This window comes from Meriones unguiculatus, chromosome X (assembly GCF_030254825.1).
Source record: "Meriones unguiculatus strain TT.TT164.6M chromosome X, Bangor_MerUng_6.1, whole genome shotgun sequence".
Classification (NCBI taxonomy): domain Eukaryota; kingdom Metazoa; phylum Chordata; class Mammalia; order Rodentia; family Muridae; genus Meriones; species Meriones unguiculatus.
The window spans coordinates 17,620,529-17,644,120 of NC_083369.1; the positions used below are offsets into that span (position 1 = coordinate 17,620,529).

At 40.2% G+C, this 23,592-nt stretch overlaps 1 protein-coding gene across 8 annotated transcripts in view; it reads right to left on the reverse strand.

Moving 5' to 3' along the window:
• The window catches only part of LOC110543601 (phosphorylase b kinase regulatory subunit alpha, skeletal muscle isoform-like), a 137,158-nt gene that overhangs the window by 49,084 nt on the left and 64,482 nt on the right, over nt 1–23,592 (reverse strand). For all 8 annotated transcript variants that reach the window (XR_009588533.1, XR_009588535.1, XR_009588534.1 and 5 more), the window contains exons 13-15: nt 6,638–6,747; nt 5,299–5,443; nt 947–1,025 (exon numbers count right to left, since the gene is read on the reverse strand). Coding sequence is in view for 2 of the 8 variants with exons in the window: in XM_060375709.1 (XP_060231692.1) it covers nt 947–1,025; nt 5,299–5,443; nt 6,638–6,747 (334 nt within the window). In the remaining 6 variants the exon portion in view is untranslated. The remainder of the gene's footprint in view (nt 1–946; nt 1,026–5,298; nt 5,444–6,637; nt 6,748–23,592) is intronic.

Genomic DNA, 23,592 nt, shown 5'->3' on the forward strand with positions numbered 1-23,592 from the left:
ATAATAAACTACAAAATGAAATAATATTTATATATAAGAATTTCAATTATAGGTGTACACAGAGTGATAGAAACATTGTGAAAATGGGCCTTGGTTTACATGTATGTATACAGACAAAAACATTTTAGATGGGTATTTTACAACTAAGTAATAGTTCCTCCAGTCAATGGAAGCCGGTACCATTTGCTCAAAGACTTTTGAGAAAAGGTACTGGGACTTGGTCTGATGCTATGTGTACAAATGCTCAGTACTGGCCCCTGAGATCCGGTTGCAGTCCAGACAGGTGCATTCTCAAGTACACCAAATGATGTTTTATAAACTTTGCTCCCGAATTATCTATGATGGGTTAGCAAAGTTGCTGATAGCCAATTACTAGGCAGAATAGAGTTAGGTGGAACTTCCATTCCTGGGCTTGGGGACTAAGGTAGGTCCTTTGAGTCTGGGAGAGGGAGAGGAAGAGAAGAAGAAAGAAGATGGAGAGAGAAGACGTGGCCTGATGGAGCAGATTCAGCCCAGACAGAACCTATTTATTCACAAGTATCTTGGGGAGTGCAGCTGGGAGGTAGTCAGAATAGCTTATAAAACTTCTTTATATCATACCTGCCCAGTTATTGTGCTAAAGTGTTTAAATAAATCAATAGGTCTCCATCTGAATTACTGGGGAGCTAGCTGGTTCATAGAAAAGACATTTAGAATAAGTAAATATTCAACAACAAAGATTTGAAGACACTTGCAAACACCACTAAATCCAACATTACATCATTCATAATGATGAGCCAATGTCACGCGCCTCCTGAGAAAGACTGCAGTGAATTCTTATACCTGTGTGCTGTTTAAGCATCTATTTGACTCTAAATTTAACTTTCTGGTATTATAAGGAGGACTCGAGCATCACTGACAGTTTCCTGTGCTACATCTCCCCTGGTTCAGGGCATAAGTCACTTACCTTGCCCCACCAAAATAGCCATCCTGCATTTTTCGCAGTGCGGCCAGCATACTTGAATCCAAGCTGGTTCCACCTTCATCTTTAAAAGGAAAGATTTTAAAAATAATGTCTGTCATTTTTTCATAGAACTAAGGGGAAATAGCTCAATTATTTCATACCAACATTGCAATGGAAATGCCACAAATGAGGCATTCCTTATCGATCACCCCGTGCTTCAGTGATTAATGAGAGAATCAACATCACCACAGAATGGGCAAAAGGTAAAGATTAAGATCTTGAAAGGCATCTCATTTATCACAAGTACCCAGCACTATTAACAAAAACAACATCAATTATTTTTTTTTTTTCTCTTTTGGTTTTCTGAGACAAGATTTCTCTGTGTAGCAGAGCCTTTGGCTGTCTTGGACTTCCTTTGTAGACCAGGCTGACCTCAACCTCTCAGAGATTCACCTAACAACATCAACTATTTATCAAATGTTTATGACATTTATGAACCAGCCTGAGTCTGTCTCAGGCTTGAAATCTATCATATAGTAAAAACAAACTAGGTTACTATCTGTTCATATTTAAATCTATTTCTCAAGGATTGGGCTATGCCCCACCTGTAACCTTAACTACAAATGGTTCTGCACTGCCTGTTACAGGAAATGGCAACCATGTCTTTGTTTTACTAAGTTGTTATGACCATCTTGCAACCTTTTTTTCAAAAGTTGTTAAGACTACCTGGTTACAGTGATTCTGTAACCCTGCATATTTGCCTACCCCCCTATTTGGAAACCCCTATCCCTGAAAAAAACTCTTACTGTACCATGTCCAAGGCTGACCTCTTGAACCCCACCTCAGGGGAGGCAGCCCATGCACATGAATGAAAAAGCTTGTTTTCATTAGTGCTTGCTTTAATTAATCTGGCCTTGATGATTTGGGTCAGTGATCTTTCTCCTCACATCATTGGGATTAACATTATGATAATCATCTCATAGATGGTATCACTCATAATGTTCCTGTGTGTGTGAATGCATGTATGTATAGGAATACACATAATATCTTCTAGAAGGTAATAATTATCTGGTTTTATATGAAACTGATGACAGTCTTGTGATTTGCCTTCTCCAATTTGTCCTTTGTAATAGCACTCATGTGGCAAAGGCAGGAGGACCATGAGTTCGAGGTGCGGCTCGTATGTTTCCACAATAGGCCGGGTATAGAGTGAGACTTTGTTTCAAAAATACAAAATAAAATAACAACAAAACCCCAAAAAGCCAGGCATAGTGGCACACTTCTATAATTTCAGTACTTGGGAGACAGAGGCAGGAAAGTCAGGAGTTCACCCAAAGCCAGCCTTCGCTCTATGTCAAAGTTGAGAACAGTTTCCACTACATGAGACCCAGTCTCCGATGTCCAACAGGGTCAGCGAGGTGGCTTACCAGGTAAAAACACTTGCTGCCAAGGCTGCTGACCTGACTCCCTGCAACTCACATGATAAGAGGGACAGGACCAACTTCTGCAAATTGTCCTCTGCCCTCCTCCACACAAGAGCCGTTGCATACACACATGCACACATACACACATGCACACATACACACATGCACACATACACACATGCACACATACACACATAAAACAAACAAAACAGGAATAAATTCATGAAATAAAACAGCTAGACGTAGTGGCTAATGCCTGTCATCTCAGGCTGGCTCCTCCCCACAGGTGTCTGGACATGTCTCCACCTGTCTGGCCTTTGCTCAGGCTTCTTCTTTAAACTTTAAACCAATAACCCCCCAAACTACTTTTTAATTCTTTGGTCTCTCATGATGATAGCACTATTATGTGTCCTGTCACCAACTAATATCCCCTAAGTACAACTTTTTTCATGTCACACCTTACTCAAAAACTTATGAGAGATTCAACTTCTTATATAACTTGTTTGAAATGTCTCTGCTTATTTTCAAAGAAGTCTTCATAATCTGATCCTACCTCACTTTGCCAGTTTTGTTTATCATAATACTCCGATATGTTGGGGTTGGTCTCTTTACCATCCTCACATACAGGCTCATCCCTCTCTCCAGGCCTCTCTCATGGCATTCCCTCAACTCAGTTGAGATCTCATTCTTTCCTTCTCCTTAACAATTACAAGGCGGTGGTGGCACACGCCTTTCAATCAGCACTCAGGAAGCAGAGGCAGGTGGACCTCTGAGTTGGAAAACAGCCTGGTCTACAGAATGGGTTCCAGGACAGCCAGCACCACACAGAAAAACCCTGTTTCAAAACAATAACAACAACAACAACAAAATCCACGGTCAGGAGAGATGACTCAGTGATTAAGGGCACCTGTTGCTCTTGTGGAGGACCTAGGTTCTGTTTCCAACACCCACATCAGGTGCTTCATAAAACCTGTGTCTCCAGCTCCAAGAAATCTGACGCCCTCTTTTGATCTCTGTAGACAGATGCTCACGCGTGTGCCCTCTCATACATTGAAATAAAATCTCTTTGAAATAAAAAAAAATCAAAAAGCAAATCCAAAAGCCTAACTCCCACATCAGCTGAAATTTTTTTCTTTGGCACTCTGGTAATTTTCATTGCTTTAGTACTTCCTAATATACTGTCTTAAATTTGTCTTCTATATTATTATTATTATTATCTATTAACTTCGCCTTCTAAATTAGGCTGTATATTATCTGAAGACAACTGTGAGAATACATTAGTTATTAAATGGGCACTTGTTAATTGACTCAAGTAAAGAAATAAAGACAAAAAGAACAAAGACTACCCTAGTTTCTCAGCTCCAGTTATTTTGAAACCCTATTCAGATGTGACCAAAATTCCTACCAGTCTCTCTGGATTTTGAATGATTCACGATACAGGGTTCTTTTTAACGAGAAGGACTTCTATGCGCTCTGGCAGTGCACACAGACCTTCAGACAAAGAAAGAAAGAAGCAGCCCCAGTATTTTAATCCTCCAGGAACTCAGAGCAATAAAGTCTTCCCCTGTGAGGAAGCACTGCTCCCTGTCCCTAATACAAAGAAAAGCCTCTGCACGTTACCCTCCCTAGAGCTTACTGCTTCAGTAAGACAGGCTTTGGAAAGAGAACTTGCGAGCTTACCTATAAAGCTTGATGATCCACTAGAATAAAACAGATGCAGGATATGGCAGTACTGTCCTTAAAAAATGTAGAATATGGTTTTTGGAAAACTAACTCAGAAATCAATGATCTAAAGCTATTCTCTGCTCCATTTTTAGATTATAGCTCTAATACATTTGAATTATTCTTATGCATCCATTTGTTTCATACTTACTATGTGTCTCTGGGAGACCAAAGAATTAAAAATTAGTTTTTTGAGTTATTGTTTTAAAGGTTAAAGCACAAGCCTGAGCAAAGGCCAGATAGGTGGAGACATGTCCAGCCATCTGTGGGGAGGAGCCAGCCTTACTGCATTACTTTCCTGCACACTAGACATACAGTTGCTAGGAAACTGGCCCAGATTGCCCGTCTACCCAAGGACAGCCAAGCAAGGGAAGCCAGACCATTAATGGTTTGGGGGCCTTCCTATAGCCAATCAATTCAAAATGCAGCATCCCCTTTTGTGTTTCAACCAATAGATGCTTGGCAGGCGGGCATTCCTCTGGTTTAGGGGTGGAGGGAAAGACTGGAATCCTTAAATCAACCACCTACCCTGAGCATGAGGCTCTCTGCTCTCAACTGCTCCATCGGTGAAGGTGTGGGCCCAAGCTATAGCCCATTCGTCCCTAGTTCCCTAGTAATGGGAACAGAGACTGACTCTGACATGAACTCAGGGGCTGACTCTTTGATGACCTCTCCCTGATGGTAGAGCAGCCTTACCAGGCCACAGAGGAAGACAGTGCAACCAGTCCTGATGAGACCTGATAGGCTAGGGTCAGAAGGAAGGGGAGGAGGACCTCCCCTATCATTGGACTAGGGGAGAGGCATAGGAGAAGAAACGGGAGGGAGGGTAAGATTTGGAGGGACGAGGGAGGGGGCTACAGCTGAGATACAAAGTGAATTAACTGTAATCAATTTAAAAAATAAATAAATTTTAAAAAGATCCTCATGTGTTTTTGCAATGGACTCAACTCCTGGTGGTCTTTTAGGGTCTTGCAAATCGGGCACAACATCTTCACCTCCTAAAACATAAGCGTAAATAGCTCAGAAACCATACCTGCCTATTGCCTGCTGTGTGTCCAGAGCATAGAAAACCGTCTGGCACAGAACATAAGCTGTTGCGTACTGCTGAAAGGAGAGTTGTAAGAAGTAGCTCTGCGGCGGGATGCTGAAGAACTATACATATGACTTATTTCAAAAGCACACTCATTTCCTGCTTCATTCAGCCCTTACCAAGCATGCTGTGTGAGATGGGGAAAGTGATGGTGGGCTGGCCTGTCATCCTCCAGCGGCTACAGAGGTAGGAGAGATCTGTTCTGAGCATTTCTACTATCATCTGGTTGTCCAGAGCCAAGTAAAACCGTTGCTGGTCTATGAACTGAGAAAAGAAAAAGACAATCATTCAATTCTGCTTTCACAAATATCAAATAGTATTTGCCAATGTTCACTTACTAGTAAGGCATGCATGTCACAGAGAAAGCAGGACTCTCAAATTTAATGCTTAATAATTCCCAAAGTTTGTGGTGGTCAATGATTCACATAAAGATAGTTTCTGGTATTTTTAAAGTGTGTGACTTCCTACAAATCTTTTCTAGTATATAATTCCATTTAATCCTATAACCACCTAGTGTCAGCAGTCTCTCCTCTTCCTCCTCCTTTTCTTCCTGGTTTCTCATTATGTAGCCTAGGCTGTTTTTGAACTCATAATCCCCCTGTTCTACATTTCCTGAGTCCTGGATTACAGCCATGTACCACTATTCCCAGCTTTCCATTTTTTTTTTAATACGATATGAAGGAGAGAAATTTAAATTTTCCTTTCAGAAAATATTTATTGTTGTGGTAGAGACAAATCCCCGGGCTTGTGCATGCACACTATGGCTAGGCTCCAGCTTTAGCTCCCGGTTGAGACACAACACTCCTGTGTAGCTCATGCTAACCATGTTCCCCAGTTTGGTTCTGAATATATGAGTCTCTTGCCTCACCTTCCTAAGTACCGGGACTACAAATATGTGACACCATGCCTGGCTTCCTTCCCAGAAAATAAGTTCTAGTACCATACACATATGCGATTGAACTTAGATCTACTAATGTGTACCTAACAAATGGGAGGCTAGCAATATGTTTAATTACGGCTTAAGAGTCCTGATGTTTTTCTTTAAAGGAAGACATGGGCATTGAAGTTTTCATTGCAAATGAAAAGGCTCCTTCCCCCCAGGAAACAGTTAATTTAGCACTTGAATAAAACAGATTGAGTTTCACTCACAAAGAACAAATACAGTCTTAGTTTAACTTCTGAAAATAGGGAAAACTGTGTCAGGACTTGAACATTTAGAAAATCCCCGTCACAGCTTACCACCCCAGACTATTCTTGGTAGTGACAGTCACTTGGCAAGGCTCTATGCTGCAAATTCAATTCAGTTCATTTCCATAAACACTTATTGAGCCGTTTAACATATGCAAGGCCTATGGGACTCTGACGACTCTAGTTCCAGCAAATAAATGCTTGCTTTCTGTAGTCTCTTTCCCTCTTGGTCCATTCATCTCAATGCTTTTTGCAGCCTCTCCTACTCACCTGCGGAGTGAAAGTAAAGATAGTTTTGTGGATGTCATAGAGTTTTGATGTTCCAAGCACACCCATGGGCCTGTAGGGTCGTCCACTGAGTTTCATTCTATTATTGCATCCTGACGCAGATTTGAGAAAAGATCAGGATAGTCTTAGTGTACAGTTTAAAGCAATATTTGTTTACACAGATACACACAGTGTATGTATATACACAGAAATACACATCCACCTCATTTCTTTCGGTTTAAGATGACTCCCTTTTATAGCTTAGCTTTCTAAAATTAGAATCCAAATTGCAATCTATATCTATGTTAAATACATTATATACATACCTTACTATATACTATATATAAATATGAAACTATATTAAACATTGTTTAAGATACAATAAGGGAAGTGTTCATTCACTGACATGTATTTTTCTTATCATCAGAGGGGAAAATACTTCACATATTGGTCTAAAATTTTTTCCTCCCAAATACAGGGAATACCCTTTCTTGTCAGTACCGATAGAACCCCTATTACGTTTTTGGCTACAGCATATGTTTATGAGTACTTGATTTGGTATCTTTATCAAATGTGCTACCTTTTCATGAGCATGGGTAAACATGCAGGCCAGGAAAACCCTGAGGTGTCATCCTCAGGAATGCCAGCTACAGCATATGTTTATGTACTTGATTTGGTATCTTTATCAAATATGCTACCTTTTCATGTGCATGAGTAAACATGCAGGCCAGGAAAACCCTGAGGTGTCAACCTCAGGAATGCCATTCATCTCCTTTTGAGTTTGGGTCTCTAGCTGACCTACAGTCCACCAGTTAGGCTAGATGTGATAGCTAAAATGCCCCAGGATCTTTCTGTCTCTGCCTCCCCACTGCTGGGATTATAAGCATGCATACCATTTCTGATACTCCTATGAATATTTAGAGGATCAAACCCAAGTCCTCATGATGGCAAGAAAAGTGGTTTACCAACTGAGCCATACCCCCCATTCCAGCATGCTACATTTTCAGAGTTTGCTTCCGCTTGTGAGGTAGCAGACCAGAGAATGCTCAATGCCTTCGTTATATTCCAAGTTCCACTCAATAATGCACATATTTGCTCTAGGATTAATAGCCAAACTAGGTTTATTCACGAATTCTTGTTGGTAAAATCTTAACTATTATTGTACATGGTGTGTGTGTGTGTGTGTGTGTGTGTGTGTGTGTACACTCATGTCAGGACACATGGAGGCGAGAAGGCAAACTAGGGGAGCTGGTTCTCTCTACTTTAGGTTTCTGGGATCAAACTCAAGTCATCAGGCTTATGGGGCAAGTGCTTTTTGCCATTTTGAGGGTCTTTCCTAGTATCTTTTTCATAACACTAAAATATATGTAACAAAATTTATCATTTAATAATTTTAAGAGCTTAGTAGCTTTAAATACATCATTGTGTAAATGCCACCACAATTCACCTCCCTAGAACTACTTCATCTTTCCAAACTGAAACTCTACATCCATTAAACACTAAGTTCCCTCTCTTCCCAGTCTCTGACAACAGATTTCTACTTTGTGTCTATGAATTTGACTCCTCAAACTACCTCAGATTGAATGGAATCATTGTTATCTTTCCTTTTATAACTAACTGTGTTATTTCACTCAGCACAGTATCTTCAAAGTTCATATATATAACAGCATGTTAGAATTTCCCTCCTTTTTTAAGGTCAAATATTCCATCCTTTATATGTGACACCTTTGCTTTTCTATTCAATTGTTGATGGGTATTCAGAATGTTCACATTTTTTCCTATTGTAAACAATATTGGACTGTAATGCAGACAATATCTGTTCAATGTTATCACTTCATTTTCTTTTGAGAATATACTTAGAATTCTTGAATCATATACCAATTTTATGCTTAAACTCCAAAAAAGATTTATTTTTTATACGGATGTTTTGTGAGCCCAGTATCAGAACAGGCATTGGATTCCCTAGAACTGGAGTTACTGGTGGTTGCAAGATACCATGTCAGTACTGGTCCTCTGAAAGTGCACAAGTGCTCTTACCCACTGAGCCATCTCTTTAGGCCCTATGTTTAACTTTTTAAGGAACCACTGCCCTGTTATCCAGTGCTTTGCCATTTTAAAGTCCCTCCAACAGTTCACAAGAGTTTGTTTCTACAAATTTTCACCAACAGTCATTATAACACCTGTAAAGTTGTATCTCATTGTAATTTTGGTTTATATATCCCTACTGATCAGTTTTGAACATTTTTTACAATTACTTTTAGACTTTCACACAAGAATTGTATTTGCATAATTTTTACCCCACCCACTGTGTCCCTTCAGCTCCTATGTCCCTCACAATCCCTCCCAAATTCATAGCTCTTTATTATTATCGTTATACATGCACACACAGGTGTATACATACATATGCAAATATATAAATACAGCATATTGAATATATTTAGTGTTACCTATATGTACATTTGTTCAAGGTTGACCACTTACGATTGGATAACTTATCATGGAGTTGATAGAGAGAACTGGAGGGAACAAGAGCTTCGAAAGGAGACCAATACAGCCATAAAAACTAAGCCCTGGGGCCCCTGAAGTGAATGATATGCCAACCAAGGACCATGCATGGAGAGGACCTAAAACTCTGGCTGAGATGTAGCCCATAGACTCAGTCTTGAAGTGAGGTCCCTAGGAAGGGGAGCAGGGAATTCCTCTGGCATGAACTCAGTGGCAGGCTCTCTAATCACCTCCACCTGGGGGGTGCAGCCTTGCCAGGCCACAGAGGAAGAAATGCAACCAGTCCTGATGAGCTAGGGTCAAGCAGAAGGAGCAGGGGATCTCCCCTATCAGTGCACAATGGAGGAGAAGAGGTTCAGTGGTGATGGAGGAGAAAAGGTTCAGTGGGTGGAATTGGAAGGGGATAGGGGAGGAGGCTACACCTGGGATACAAATGAATAAAATGTAATTAATAAAAAAAAAATTAAAAAAAATCAACAATCAGTAAATGGGATCTTATGAAACTGAAAAACTTCTGTAAACAAAGGACACTGTCATCAGAACAAAATGCCCACAGACTGGGAAAGGATCTTCACCAACCCTATATCTGACAGAGGGCTAATATACAGAATATATAAAGAACTAAAAAATTTAAATACTTAAAATTTAAAAAATTTAAAACAAATAATCCTATTAAAATGGAGTACATAGCTAAATATAGAGTTCTGAATAGAGGAATAGCGAATGGCTGAGAAAAACATAAAGAAATGTTCAACATCCTTAGTCATCAGGAAAATGCAAATCAAAATGACCCTGAGATTCCACCTTATACCCATCAGATTGGCTAAGATCAAAAACTCATAACACACTTTGAAGAGAATGTGAAAAAAGGGGAACCCTTTTTCATTGCTGATGGGAATGTAACCTTGTACAATCACTTTGGAAATCAATCTGGCGATTTCTCAGAAAATTGGGAATATTGCTTCTTCAAGATCCACCTATACCACTTCTAGGCATATATCCAAAAGATGCTCAAGTACACAACAAGGACATTTGCTCAACTATGTTGGTAGCAGCTTTATTTGTAATAGCCAGAATCTGGAAACAACCTAGATGTCCCTTAGCTGAGGAATGGATACAGAAATTGTGGTACATTTACACAATGGAATACTACTCAGCTATTTAATAGAACAAGGAAATCATGAAATTTGCAGGCAAATGGTGCAAGCTAGAAAAGATCATCCTAAGTGAGGTATCTCAGAAGCAGAAAGACACACATGGTATAAATTCACTTATAAGTGGATATTAGTCACAAAATATAGGATAAACATACTAAAAATCTATAGTCCTAAAGAACCTAAACAAAGAGAACCCTAGGGAACTTGCTTGATCCTCACTCAGAAAGAAAATATGAACATCAGAAGCAGGCAAAAACAGGGAATAGGAAAGGAGCCTACCACAAAGAGCCTCTGAAAGACTCTACACAGCAGGGTATCAAAGCAGATGCTGAGACTCATATAAAAACTTTGGGCAGAGTGCAGGGCATCTTATGAAAGAAGGGGGGAGATAGAAAGACCTGGAGGGGACAGAAGCTCCACAAGGAGAACAACAGAACCAAAATATCTGGGCATAGCGTCTTTGCAAAGACTGATACTCCAACAAAGGACTATACATGAAGATATCCTAGACCCCTTGCTCAGATGTAGCCCATGGCAGCTCAGTCTCCAAGTGGGTCCCCTGGTAAGGGGAGCAGAGATTGTCTCTGACATGAACTCATGAGCTAGCTCTTTGATCACCTCCCCCTGAGGGGAGTGGAGCTGTACCAGGCCATAGAGGAAGATGATGCAGCCAGTCCCGATGAGACCTGATAGGCTAGGGTCAGAGGGAAGGAGAAGAGGACCTTCCCTATCAGTGGACTGAGGAATGGGCATGGGAAGAGAAGAGGGAGGTAGGGTGAGATTGGGAGGGGTCGAGGGAGGGGTCTACAGCTGAGATATGAAGTGAATGAATTATAATAATCAAAAATAAATAAAAAATAAAACAACCACAACACAGCAGGCCTCCCAGGGATATTCACTGAAGATGTAACAGTAACACTAAGCACAAACCCTCATACCAAGGCTGGATGAAGTAACCTCACGGGAGAAAAAGGATTCCAAGTACAGGCAAAAAGGGTCAGAGACACCCCTGAATCCTACCAACAGGAATCCCATGAGAACACCACATTATACAATCATAATATATGTAGAGGACCTAGTTGAGACCCTGTTGGGCTTCCTAACTATCTCTTTAGTCTCTGTAAGCCCCTAGGAGCCCTGCTTAACTGATTCTGTGGATCATGTTCTCCTCGTGTCCTCAACCTCTCTGAGTCCTACAATCCTTCTTCCCTAATCTTCTGAAGGATTCTCCTTAGCCTTAAAATCTTTTTTTATTATTTTATTTTTATTAAATACAGTTTATTCACTTTGTATCCTAGCTGTAGTCCCCTCCCCCATTCCCTCACAATCCCAACCTCCCTCCCTCTTCTTTTCCTATGGCCCTCCCGAAGTCCAATGATAGGGTAGGCCTCCTCTCCTTCCATCTGACCTTAGTCTATCAGGTCTCATCAGGACTAGCTGCATTGTCTTCCTCTGTGGACTGGTAAGGCTGCTTCCCCCTCAGGTGGAGGTGATCAAAGAGCTAGCTCATGAGTTCATGTCAGAGACAGTCCCTGTTCCTATTATTGGGGAACAGTGTTCCTCTTGGACACTGAGCTGCCATGGATTACTTCTGTGCTGGAATTCTAAGTTATCTCCATGCATGGTCTTTTTCTGGTGTATCAGTCTCAGAAAAGACCCCGTGCCCAGATTTTTTGGTTCTGTTGCTCTCCTTGTGGAGCTTCTGTTCCCTCCAGGTCTTTCTATCTCCCCCTTCTTTCATAAGATTCCCTGTACACTTCAAAAATTTTGGCTATGAATATCAGCAGATGTTTTGATACCATGCTGGGCAGAGTCTTTCAGAGGCCCTCTGTGATAGGCTCCTGTCCTGTTCCCTGTTTTCTGTCTCTTCTTATGTCCATCTCATTTGCCTTTCTGAACGAAGACTGAGCATCTTACCAGGGTCCTCCTTCTTGCTTAGCTTCCTTAGGTGTACATATTTTAGTATGATTATCCAATATTATATGTCTAATATCCACTTATAAGTGAGTACATACCATGTGTGTCTTTCTGCTTCTGAGCTAATTCACTCAGGATGATCATTTCTAGATCCCACTATCTACCTGCAAATTTCATTATTTCTTTTTTTTTTAATTGCTGAGTAGTATTCCATTTCGTAAATGTACCACAATTTCTGTATCCACTACTCAACTGAGGGACATCTGGGTTGTTTCCAGCTTCTGGCTATTACAAATAAAGTTGCAGTGAACATGGTTGAACAAATGTCCTTGTTGTGTGCTTGAGCCTCTTTTGGATATATGCCTAGGAGTGGTATAGCTGGATCTTGAGGGGGCACTATTCCTAATTGTCTGAGAAAGTGCCAGATTGATTTCCAAAGTGACTGTACCAGTTTACATTCCCACCAGCAATGAAGGAGGGTTCCCCTTTCTCCACATCCTCTCCAGCATGTGTTGTCAATTGAGTTTTTGATCTTAGCCATTCTGATGAATTAAAGGTGAAATCTCAGCGTCATTTTGATTTGCATTTCCCTTATGACTAAGGATGTTGAACATTTCATTAAGTGTTTCGATGTTCCTCTATTGAGAACTCTCTGGTTAGCTCTGTACTCCATTTTTCAGTTGTTACTTGACTTGTTGCTGTTTAACTTCTTAAGTTCCTTATATATTCTGGATATTAGCCCTCTGTCGGATAGAGGGTTGGTGAAGGTCCTTTCCCTATCTGTAGGCTGTCGTTTTCTTCTGATGACAATATCCTTTGCTTTACAGAAGTTTTTCAGTTTCATGAGATCCCATTTATTAATTGTTGATCTTAGAGCCTGTGTTGTTGGTGTTCTGTTCAGGAAGTTGTCTCCTGTGCCAAGGAGTTCAAAGCTCTTCCTCACTTTTTGTTCTAACAGCTTTAGTGTGTCTGTTTTTATATTGAGGTCTTTGATCCACTTAAACTTTAGTTTTGTGCTGGGTGATATGTATGGATCTACTTGCATTTTTCTACATGTAAACATCCAGTTAGACCAGCACCATTTATTGAAGATGTTATCTTTTTTCTATTGTATGCTTTTGACTTTTTTTTTTGTCAGAATCAAATATCCGTAGGTTTGTGGGTTTATTTTTGGGACTTCTATTCGATTCCATTGATCCACCATTTTGTTTCTATGCCAGTATCATGCAGTTTTTATTACTGTTGCTCTATAGTACAGCTTGAGATCAGGGATGGAGATACTGAAAAGATCAAGAAGATCTTTTATTGTAGAGGATTGTTTTAGCAAGCCTGGGTTTCTTGTTATTTCATATGAGGGTGAGCATTTTTCTTTCAAGGTCTGTAAAGAATTGTGTTGGTAATTTGATGGGAACTGCACTGAATCTGTAGATTACTTTTGGTAAGATGGCCATTTTTACTATGTTAATCCTGCCAAGCCATAAGCATGGGAGATCTTTCCATTTTCTGATATCTTCTTCTATTTCTTTCTTTAGAGACTGAAGGTTTTTGTTTTGTTTTCATAACAAGTCTCTCACTTGCTTGGTTAGAGTTACACTGAGATACTTTATGGCTATTTACTTTGTGACTATTGTGAAGGATGTTGTTTCTTTAATTTTTTCTCTGCCTGTTTGTCCTTTGAATACAGGAGGACTACTGATTTTTTTTTAGTTAGTTTTGTATCCAGCCCTTGGCTGAAGGTGTTTATCAGCTCTAGGAGTTCCCTGGTAGAATTTTTGGGGTCACTCATATATACTATCTTATCATCTGCAAATAGTGATACTTTGACTTCTACTTTTCTGAACCGAATCCCCTTGATCTCCTTTAGTTGTTTTATTGCTCTAGCAAGGACTTCAAGAATAGTGTTGAAGAGATATGGAGATAGTGGGCAGCCTTGCCTTGCCTTGCCTCTGATTTCAGTGGAACTGATTTAAGTTTCTCTCCATTTAGTTTGATGTTGGCTATAGGCTTGTTGTATATTGCCTTTATTGTGTTTAGGTAAGTGTCTTGTACCCCTGATCTCTCCAAGACTTTAAACATAAATGACTGTTGGATTTTATCAAATGCTTTTCAGCATTTAAGGAGATTATGAGTGGTCTTTTTCTTTCAGTTTGTTTATATGGTGGATTACATTGATGGATTTCCATATATTGAAACGCCTCTTCATACCTGGGATGAAGTCTACTTGGTCATAATGGATGATGTCTTTGATGTGTTCTTGGATTCGGTTTGTAAGTATTTTATTGTTTTTGCAACAATGTTCATAAGAGATTGGCCTGAAAATCTCTTTCTCTTTGTTGGGTCTTTGTGAGGTTTAGGTATCAAGGTGACTGTGGCTTCATGGAATGAGTTTGGTAATGTTTCTTCTGTTTCTATTTTGTGGAATAGTTTGAAGAGTATTGGTTTTAGCTTTTCTTTGAAAGTCTGGTAGAATTCTGCACTGAAACCATGTGGCCCTGGGCTTTTTTTGAATGGGAGACTTTTGATGACAGCTTCTAATTCCTTAGGGATGTAGGACTATTTAATTGATTTACCTGTTCTTAATTTGGCAAGTGGAATCAATCAAGAAAATTGTCCATTTAATATAGATTTTCAAATTTTGTGGCATATAGGCTTTTGAAGTAAGACTTAATGATTGTTTGGATTTCCCCAGTGCCTGTCATTATGTCCCCTTTCTCATTTCTGATTTTGTTGATTTGGGTAGTATCTCTCTGTCTTTTAGTTAGTTTGGTTAAGGGTTTGTCTATCTTGTTGATTTTCACAAAGAACCAGCTCTTAGTTTCATTGATTTTTTTGAATTGTTGCATGTTTCTAATTTATTGATTTCAGCTCTGAGTTTGATTATTTTCAGCCATCTATTCCTCTTGGGTGTGTCTTTTTCTTTTTTTCCTAAGGCTCTCAGTTGAGCCTTTAAGTTGCTTGTATAAGATGTTTCTTCTTGAAGGCACTAAGTGCTATGAATTTTCCTCTTAGCACTGCTTTCATTGTGTCCCATAAGTTTGGGTATGTTGTGTCTTCATTTTCATTGAATTCTAGGAAGGATTTGATTCCTTTCTTTATTTCTCCCCTGACCCAGCTGTCATTGAGTAGGGAGTTGCTCAGTTTCAGTGTGTGCATAGGCTTTTTGTTATTTCTGTTGTTGTTGAGGTCTAGCTTTAGTCCATGGTGGTCAGACAGGATACATGGGATTATTTCAGTCTTCTTGTATCTGTAGAGGCGTGCTTTGTGCTTGCACTTGTTCTGTTTTGGAGAAGGTTTCATGAGGTGCTGAGAAGGAGGTAAATTCTTTTTTGTTTGGGTAAAACGTTCTTTAGATGTCTGATAGGTCCATTTGATTCATGACCTCTCTCAGAGTCATTGTTTCTTTGTTTAATTTCTGTTTTGTTTACCTGTCCTTTGTTGATAGTGGGATGTTGAAATCTCCCACTATTAATGTGTGGGGATCTATGTGTGGTTTCAGTTTTATTAATGTTTCTTTTACAAATGTGGGTGTTCTTGTATTTGGAGCATAGATGTTCAGGATTGTGATGTCTTCTCCATGGAGTTTTCCTTTGATGAGTATGAAATGACCTTCCCCATCTCTTTTGATTAATTTTAGTTGAATATCTATTTTTATTAGATATTAGAATGGCTACTCCTGCTTAGTTCTTGGGTCCATTTGCTTGGAAAACCATCTTCCAGCCCTTTACTCTTAGGTAATGTCTATTTTGTGACATAGGTGTGTTTCTTGTATGCAACAGATTGTTGGATGTTGTTTACATAACCATTCTGTTAGTCTGTGTCTTTTTATTGGAAAATTGAGTCAATTGATGTTTATAGAGATTAATGACCAGTAGCTATCAGATGTGTTGATTTTGCTGTTGACTGGAGTAGTGTGTTTGTGTGCTTGGCTACTTTTAGTTTTGTTATAGTGAGGTTATTTTTTTCTTGTGTCTTCCTGAATGTAGTTAGTTTTTCTGGGCTGTATTTGTCCTTCTAGTATCTTCTGTAATGCTGGATTTGTGGGTAGGTTTTATTTGAATTCGTTTTTGTCATTGAATTATCTTCTTTTCTCCATCTATGAGGACTGAGAGTTTTGTGGGGTATAGTAGCCTGGGCTGACATCTGTGTTCTCTTAGGGTCTGCATGATATCTGTCCAGGCCCTTCTGGCTCTCATAGTCTCTGTTGAGAAGTCAGGTGTGATTCTGATGGGTTTGCCATTATATGCTACTTGGCCTTTTTCCCTTGCCGCTTTTAGTATTTTTTCTTTATTCTGTATACTTACTGTTTTGATTATTATGTGGCAGGAGGATTTTCTTTTCTGCTCTAATTTATTGGGTGTTCTGTAGACCTCTTGTATTCTTATTGGCCTCTCCTTTAAGTTGCGGAAATTTTCTTCAATGATTTTGTTGAAAATATTTTCTGGGCCTTGGAGCAGGGAATCTTCTTTTTCCTCGATTCCTATTATTCTTAGGTTTTGTCAATATGAAAAATATTGCCTTGGATTTCTTGGACGGTTCGTGTCAGGAATTTTTTAGATTTAACATTTTCTTTGATGGATACATCTATTTCTTCCATTGAATCTTCCACACCTGAGAGTCTTTCTTGTAGTTTATTGGTTATGCTTACCTCTGTAGTTCCTGTTTTCTTCCCTAAGTTTTTCCACTTCATTATTTCCTCATTTTGTGTTTTCTTTAATTTTCCGATTCTATCATCAGATCCTGAGACAGTTTGTTGAATTCACCTGTCTGACTGTATTTTCCTGATTTTCCTTCAATTCCTTTAGCTGTTTGTTTCCTCTGTTTCTTTTATTTCTTTCAGTGTTTTAATTATTTCCTCTTTAAAGGTCACAAACTGTTTGGCTGCAACTTCCTGTATTTCTTTACAGATGGCCATAATCTGTTTCTTTTTATCTTCCTCTCTTTCTTTACAGATAGCCATAATCTGTTTGAGTTTATCTTCCTCTAAGTCTTTACGCATTTTATTTGTTTCCTCTGTTATCCTCTTCACAAGCGTAGATGTTAGGTCATCTTCTCTAATTTGAATTATGCTGGGGTGTCCCAAGCTGCTTGCCCCTGGATGGCTGGGTTCTGGAGATGCCATATTGCTCTGCCTTTTGTTGGTTGAGCTTCTATGCTGGCCTCTACCCATTGGGTTATCTTAGATGTTAGTTTCTGGTGCTTCCTGGTATCCTGGGGTGGGGAGAATCTCCTTAGCAGGAAGATGATTTTTCCTCAGGAGGCCTCCTCAGTTTTTTGGGTATGGCCACTGAATGGCCAGTGTTTTTCAGGAATTGCCACAGCTCACCTCAGGTATATAGACCTGAGTGGTAACTGATCTTGTTAGTCAGGGGGGCTATCTTCTCACCCGTAGAAGTTCTGGAGACAGATGCTGCTGGGTTTCTTGCTCTGAATTTAGTGAGCTGCTGCTGTTCTTATACTGTTTCACAGGCACAGCCCTCTTGAAGAACCTGGGAGCCCCGTGGTTTGGTCAGTTTAGTTATGGATAACTAGCTGCCCCTTGGAGCAGTATCTGGGGGCTGATCTCAGGGATCCCGGGCTTCTATAGGTCTGAGGTTGGAGCTTTGTGCCCCACTACCCAAGCAGTAATCCGTGGCAGGTGAGCACAGCATTCTTACATGTAGCAAAAGGCTAGAGCCTGAGCCTGCTGGAACCCAGAAACTTTTCCAGAGCTGGGTGTCCTGAAGTTAGACCAGATGTTTACCCCCCACCATGGGGTTTCTTTCCAACAGAGAGACCCTCTCTGTGGTGTTTGGGGTCCACAGTTCAGTCTGGAGTGGAGAGCAGAGCACGGAAGAGAGTCGTGGCTCCAAGCTGGCGACTCGGTGTCTGCAGGAACACAGTAACTTTTCCATGTGTATGTGGCGAAGGTGGGGTGGGGTGGCTGAATGCTCTAAGCTCAGACCTGCTGATTCCCTAACTGTGGGGTTTTCTCCTGACAGGGAAATGCAGTCTCTGTTGCCCTGGGACCCACAGTTCTGTCTGGGACATTGAGTCAGGGGCACAACAGGTCTCTGGTCTGGTGCCTATGTGCTCAGCTCTGGGCTGGGGCTGAGAGCCCCGCTCTGGGCTGGCAGCTGTGCACCTGCCACTCCCTGGGACTTTTTTCGAGATATTGACTGGGTGACTTGAGGTTAGTCCCAATTGATTCCCTGACTGTGGGGTTTCCTCTCACCTGGGAATCACAATCGCTGGTGTTTTAGGGTCCAGAGTTCAGTCTCCTGGTCACTGCGCTGACACTGCTGTCCTGCTCCTCAGACACAGTGTCCTCTCGGTGCCACCATTTTGGACCCCCCTAAAATATGCACAGTAAATTATATAGATATAGCAGCTTGTATTTACAAATTTAGGTGTTTGTATGTGTAACAATTAAAAAATAAAAGCTATGAATTTGAGAGAGAAACAGGGGTTATGTGGGAAGGGTTGGAAGAATGGAAGGGAAAATTATTAAATTGGGTTTTAATTTAAAAAATAACATAAAAGTTTTAAAAAAGATTAAGAAAGACAAAAAGGTCGTGCTAGGAAAAACAAAACAGTAGTGATAAAAACACAAGGGAACATATACATGTGGATGAGATTTTGCAGGCAAGCAACAGAGATGCCATTTAAAATTATGAATTATATAACAGCTCTATGAACTAGTAAATGAGCAGTGCTTGGATTACTGGTTGACCTTAAACAAAAACTTAGATTTTCACCTCATAGGATCAGGGAAAGTTTTGACTTTAGCTTAAGAGTTAAATGTAAAATTGTAAACATAAACAATTTGAATTAAATGCAGTGAAACAGAGCTGACTTAGGACTGGACATATTTTCCTTTTTCTTTTTTTAAAGATTTATTTATTACTTATATATATTCTGCCTGCACCGGATCTCATTACAGACATTTGTGGGCTACCATGTGGTTGCTGGGAATTGAACTCAGGACCTTTGGAAGAACAGCCGGTGCTCTTAACCTCTGAGCCATCTCTTCAGCCCTGGACATGTCTTTCTAAGTATGAAAGCAAAGGAAGAAATGAAAAGGGAAAACTTTTCATTTATATACAAACATATATACAAACATAAAGCTTAGTTGAGCATGGGGGTTCATGCCTGTAATCTGAGCACTGAAAAACCAGAGGCAGGAGGATTATTAGAAGTTCAAAGCCAGACTGGTATAAATATTGAACTTCAGAGCAGCCTGGGTTTACAAGTGAGATAATCTCAAAACAAAAATAAGCAAAAGTAAAGGCAACACTCACCAAACAGAACTTAACCTTTCTGTACACCAGGATGAGAGATGGCTCAGCGGTTAACAGCAGGTGCTGCTATTGCAGAGGACCTGGGCTCAATGCTTAGCAACCACCTGGTAGCTCACAGCAGTCTAATTCTATTTACAGGGCTGCGGTGGAGGCTGTTGTTTTTAAAAATTCCGTCAATCATAAACAGGATCCAAAGTCTAGTAGGCCATCTGGTGGCCGCCTTAATGTGACTGTTTAATGTGGCTCTGCCTTCTCCTGGATGATCTCCACTGAGGTCATGAAACCAGAACAGCCACAGAGACAAAACTGGAGACAGACACTTGCACTGATGTCTTCCTTGACATGTGACAATGGGTTTGTTTTGCTTTTTTACAACTGGGCATCGGTGAAAACTAGACAGAGAAGTGTGGGTATGCTTGTCTCAAAGTCAGCAAAAACAGCATCTGGCTTGTATTTGGAGGCACCTGTGGGGGTTGGGAATGGCATCCTGGAACTCCTTTGAGACAGGGCTCATCATATATTGCTATGTTGCACAAAGCAGATTGCAATGTGTATGAGAACATTTTTCTAAAACCAAGTGTTTTAATTATAAAATCTTAATGTAAACAAAACCCCACAAATAAAACTGGCTTCTTCTGTGGTTAAATTATAAATGTTTTAAAACCTTTCTGCTGGGATCTTTACTGTATTTTTAAATTTCAAGACATCGGTATGTACATGTCAGTTGGTGATCATATAATGCACAACTTCTTAAAATTGGAGAGAACCACAATGGCATATGCATTCAAATAAAACTAAAGACGACTTCCCAATTTTGAAGAAAGTGAAAAAAAATCTCAAACATGAATTTCATATTTAAAAATTATACAAAAATATATTACAATTTTTATTAATTACAATCTATTCATTTTGTATCCCAGCTGTTAATATATGTGTATACATACACACACACACACACACACACTACACATCCAAATACTAAAAGTTTGTCCTAACCTAAGTTTAAGGAATAATGGGAGGTAACTGTAATCCCAGCATCTGGAGACAAGAGGGCCATGAATCTGACTTTGGGTTCTATAGTATGACCTTGACTCAAAAACAAACAAAAACCAAAACCAGAATCAGGGTTTTAGTGGTATGGCATGTTAGCAAGTGAGTAAGCCCTTAGGTTCATCCAGGAGCACTATATACAGAGATGTATGTATGTGTGCATACATAAATGGGGCTTTTTGAGACAAGGTCTCACACGATAATTTAGGCTGACTTAAAACTTACTCTGTAGCCCAGGCTGGCTTACAACTTATGAAAATCCTCCTGCCACAGCCACCATGTTCTCCCTCCCTCCCTCCCTCCCTCCCTCCCTCCCTCCCTCCCTCCCTCCCTCTCTCTCTCTCTCCGTCTTTCTCCCTTCCCCTTCTCTGATTCTTTGTGAATTTCACATCATGCATCTCAATCCCACTCATCTCCCTGTTCCTCCATACCCACCTTCTGCCCTTGTAATCACCCCCACAAAAGAAAAGAACAGTATAAAAAAAAATCTCGCCAGCTGGGTGTGGTGACACACACTTGTAATCCCAGCATTGGAAGCCAGAGGCAGGCAATCTCTGTGAGTCTGAGGCCAGCCTGGTCTTTAAATAGAGTCCAGGACAGCCAGGGCTATTACACTGAGAAACCCCATCTCAAGCCCTACACCATCACCCCTAAAACCAACCAACCAACCAACCAACCAAACAAAAAACCCATCTTGCCGTGGAAGCTGGGGTGACACTATGTGTCACACTGTACACCCTTTGGTCCACACATCTTGACTCTCAAATGTTAATTGCAACGATTCACTGGTCTGGCTTGAGGTCTCTGGCTTCTACTGCACTATCAATACTGGATCCTTCCTGGGACTCCTTTCCCATATCCTGTTGTCGCCCTGTGTCATGGAGCTCTTGTAGCTTTAGATCTGTAGAACCATCCCCTTCACGTGCTCCAGCAGTTCATAGACGGAGCAGATGTTGAGGTAGGCCAACTGAAAGCCCTGGATCTGGCCCTGCGTGGTAGCTGAGTTGGTGAGCCCAGCAGCTCTCCTGCACCTACACCACCAAGGCCAGCTCTCCTGTACCTACACCACCAAGGCCAGCTCTCCTGTACCTACACCACCAAGGCCAGCTCTCCTGCTTTGACTGTGCCCAGGCAAGCGGGGGTGGCAGCTCTCCTGCCTGTGGCAGGCCTGGCTGTATTTCTAAAGAACTGACACATTCAAAGGCATATAGTCTTCACTATTTAATCATGCATTAACAGACAGAAAGTTTAAAACAAAGCAAAATGGGAAAATTGTGCTATTGTAAGGAATTAAAAAATTAAAATAACTTGTATGTGAAAATTATTAATCTAACAAAATAAATAATAAAACCAAACACTGGAGGGGTAGTAAAAACAGACAGGGATATTTTATCTTATTGCTATAAAAAGTCAATGCTATTCATTTGTTGTTTTTTCTGAGGAACAGTCAGGCAGCATGTTGTAAATGCTAAGAAGATAATCTCATCCTTACCCAGAATTCCTGTTCTGAAAATGATACTCCAAGGAAACAATGGTCTACACAGAGGCATTTATAGAAGAACAGAAGGTTTGGGAACAACTCAAACAATCAAAATAAGGAAATAATTATTATAATGTTTAGAATAATGTGTCTATTTCAATGTGAGAAGATACATATGGAATGGTGGATAAATACAAACAATACATACACACTCAATGTAGCTACGAAAAGGTACCTATGTGCACTAACAGATTAGACAGAATTCGTATTAAGCTTTATGTTTGATAATTATTAAGTGTAAGAAAAGAGACCGACCTAACAGACTAGGATCAGAAGGAAGAAAAAGAAACCTTCCCCTACCAGTGGACTTGGGGAGGGGCATGCATGGAGAAGGGGGAGGAAGGGAGGGGTTGGGAGGGGAGGAGGGAGGGAGGGAACCACAGGGGGGCTACAAAGTGAATAAAGTGTAATTTAAAATAAAATAAAAATTTAAAAAAAGAAATTCATAAACCTGATCAGCCTCACAACTTAAAAAAAAAACACTAAGCATGGTAGGTGGACACCTACACTCAGCACTTGAGAAACTGAGGTACAAGGGTCACTTGAGCCCAGTAATTTGCAGCCAGCCTGAGCAATAGAATGAGACTCTGTCGATAGATAGATAGATAGATAGATAGATAGATAGATAGATAGACGCATACATACATACAGATACATACATAGATACATAGGTAAATAGAAAGAGACAGAGAGACAGACAGATTCATGTATAGATGATGAAAAAGAGCTGCCCATCACTCCTACGTATCTAACATGGGGAAGAACACTATTTAGTCATACTTAGTGTGGACTATCTCTTTATTCTTGGTAAGATAGCAGCTTGTTTGATGTGTATTTCAAGCAGTTGTGTTATTGTGAAACTGTCACATAATATTTTGAAGACAGGGTCTCCTTATGTAGCGTTAGCTGGCCTGAAACTTGCACCGCAGCCTAGGCTGAGAAACTCAATCCTTCTTAGGTAGCCTCCTGGGAACTAATATAATTGTAAGCTTGTTTACAACATACTTTAAAGAGGCTCATTTGACTGATAAGATTTTTAACTGGCAATCTCTATAATTTGGGGGAGATAACAGGTACTGAATGGGGCCTTTTTTGGTACATGACAGATGAGCATTCTTAATCAAAAATTTAATCTATATTCTAGAAATTACATTATCTAAATTATTATACAAATTTTATTTTGTGTAAGTTATATTGTAATTGAATTTACAAATATAACGTATTGTGGCTTGATTTAAGATTATATTGATTTCCTGGTGGTACTGTAATGAACTATCACCAATGTAATAGCTTAAAACAGTACAAATTTAGGCCAGCGAGCTGGTTTTGGGGTAAAGGAATATGGTGCTAAGTCTGATGACCTGAGTTCAGTCTGTGGCTACCGCATGGTGGAGGAGATAATCAGGCCTGAAGTTGTCCTCTGACCTCCACAAATGCACCAGGACATGAGCATGTGCCTGCAGCTGAGCAGTTTCATCAGGCTGCTTTCCCACTGTAGAGGTCTGGAAATCC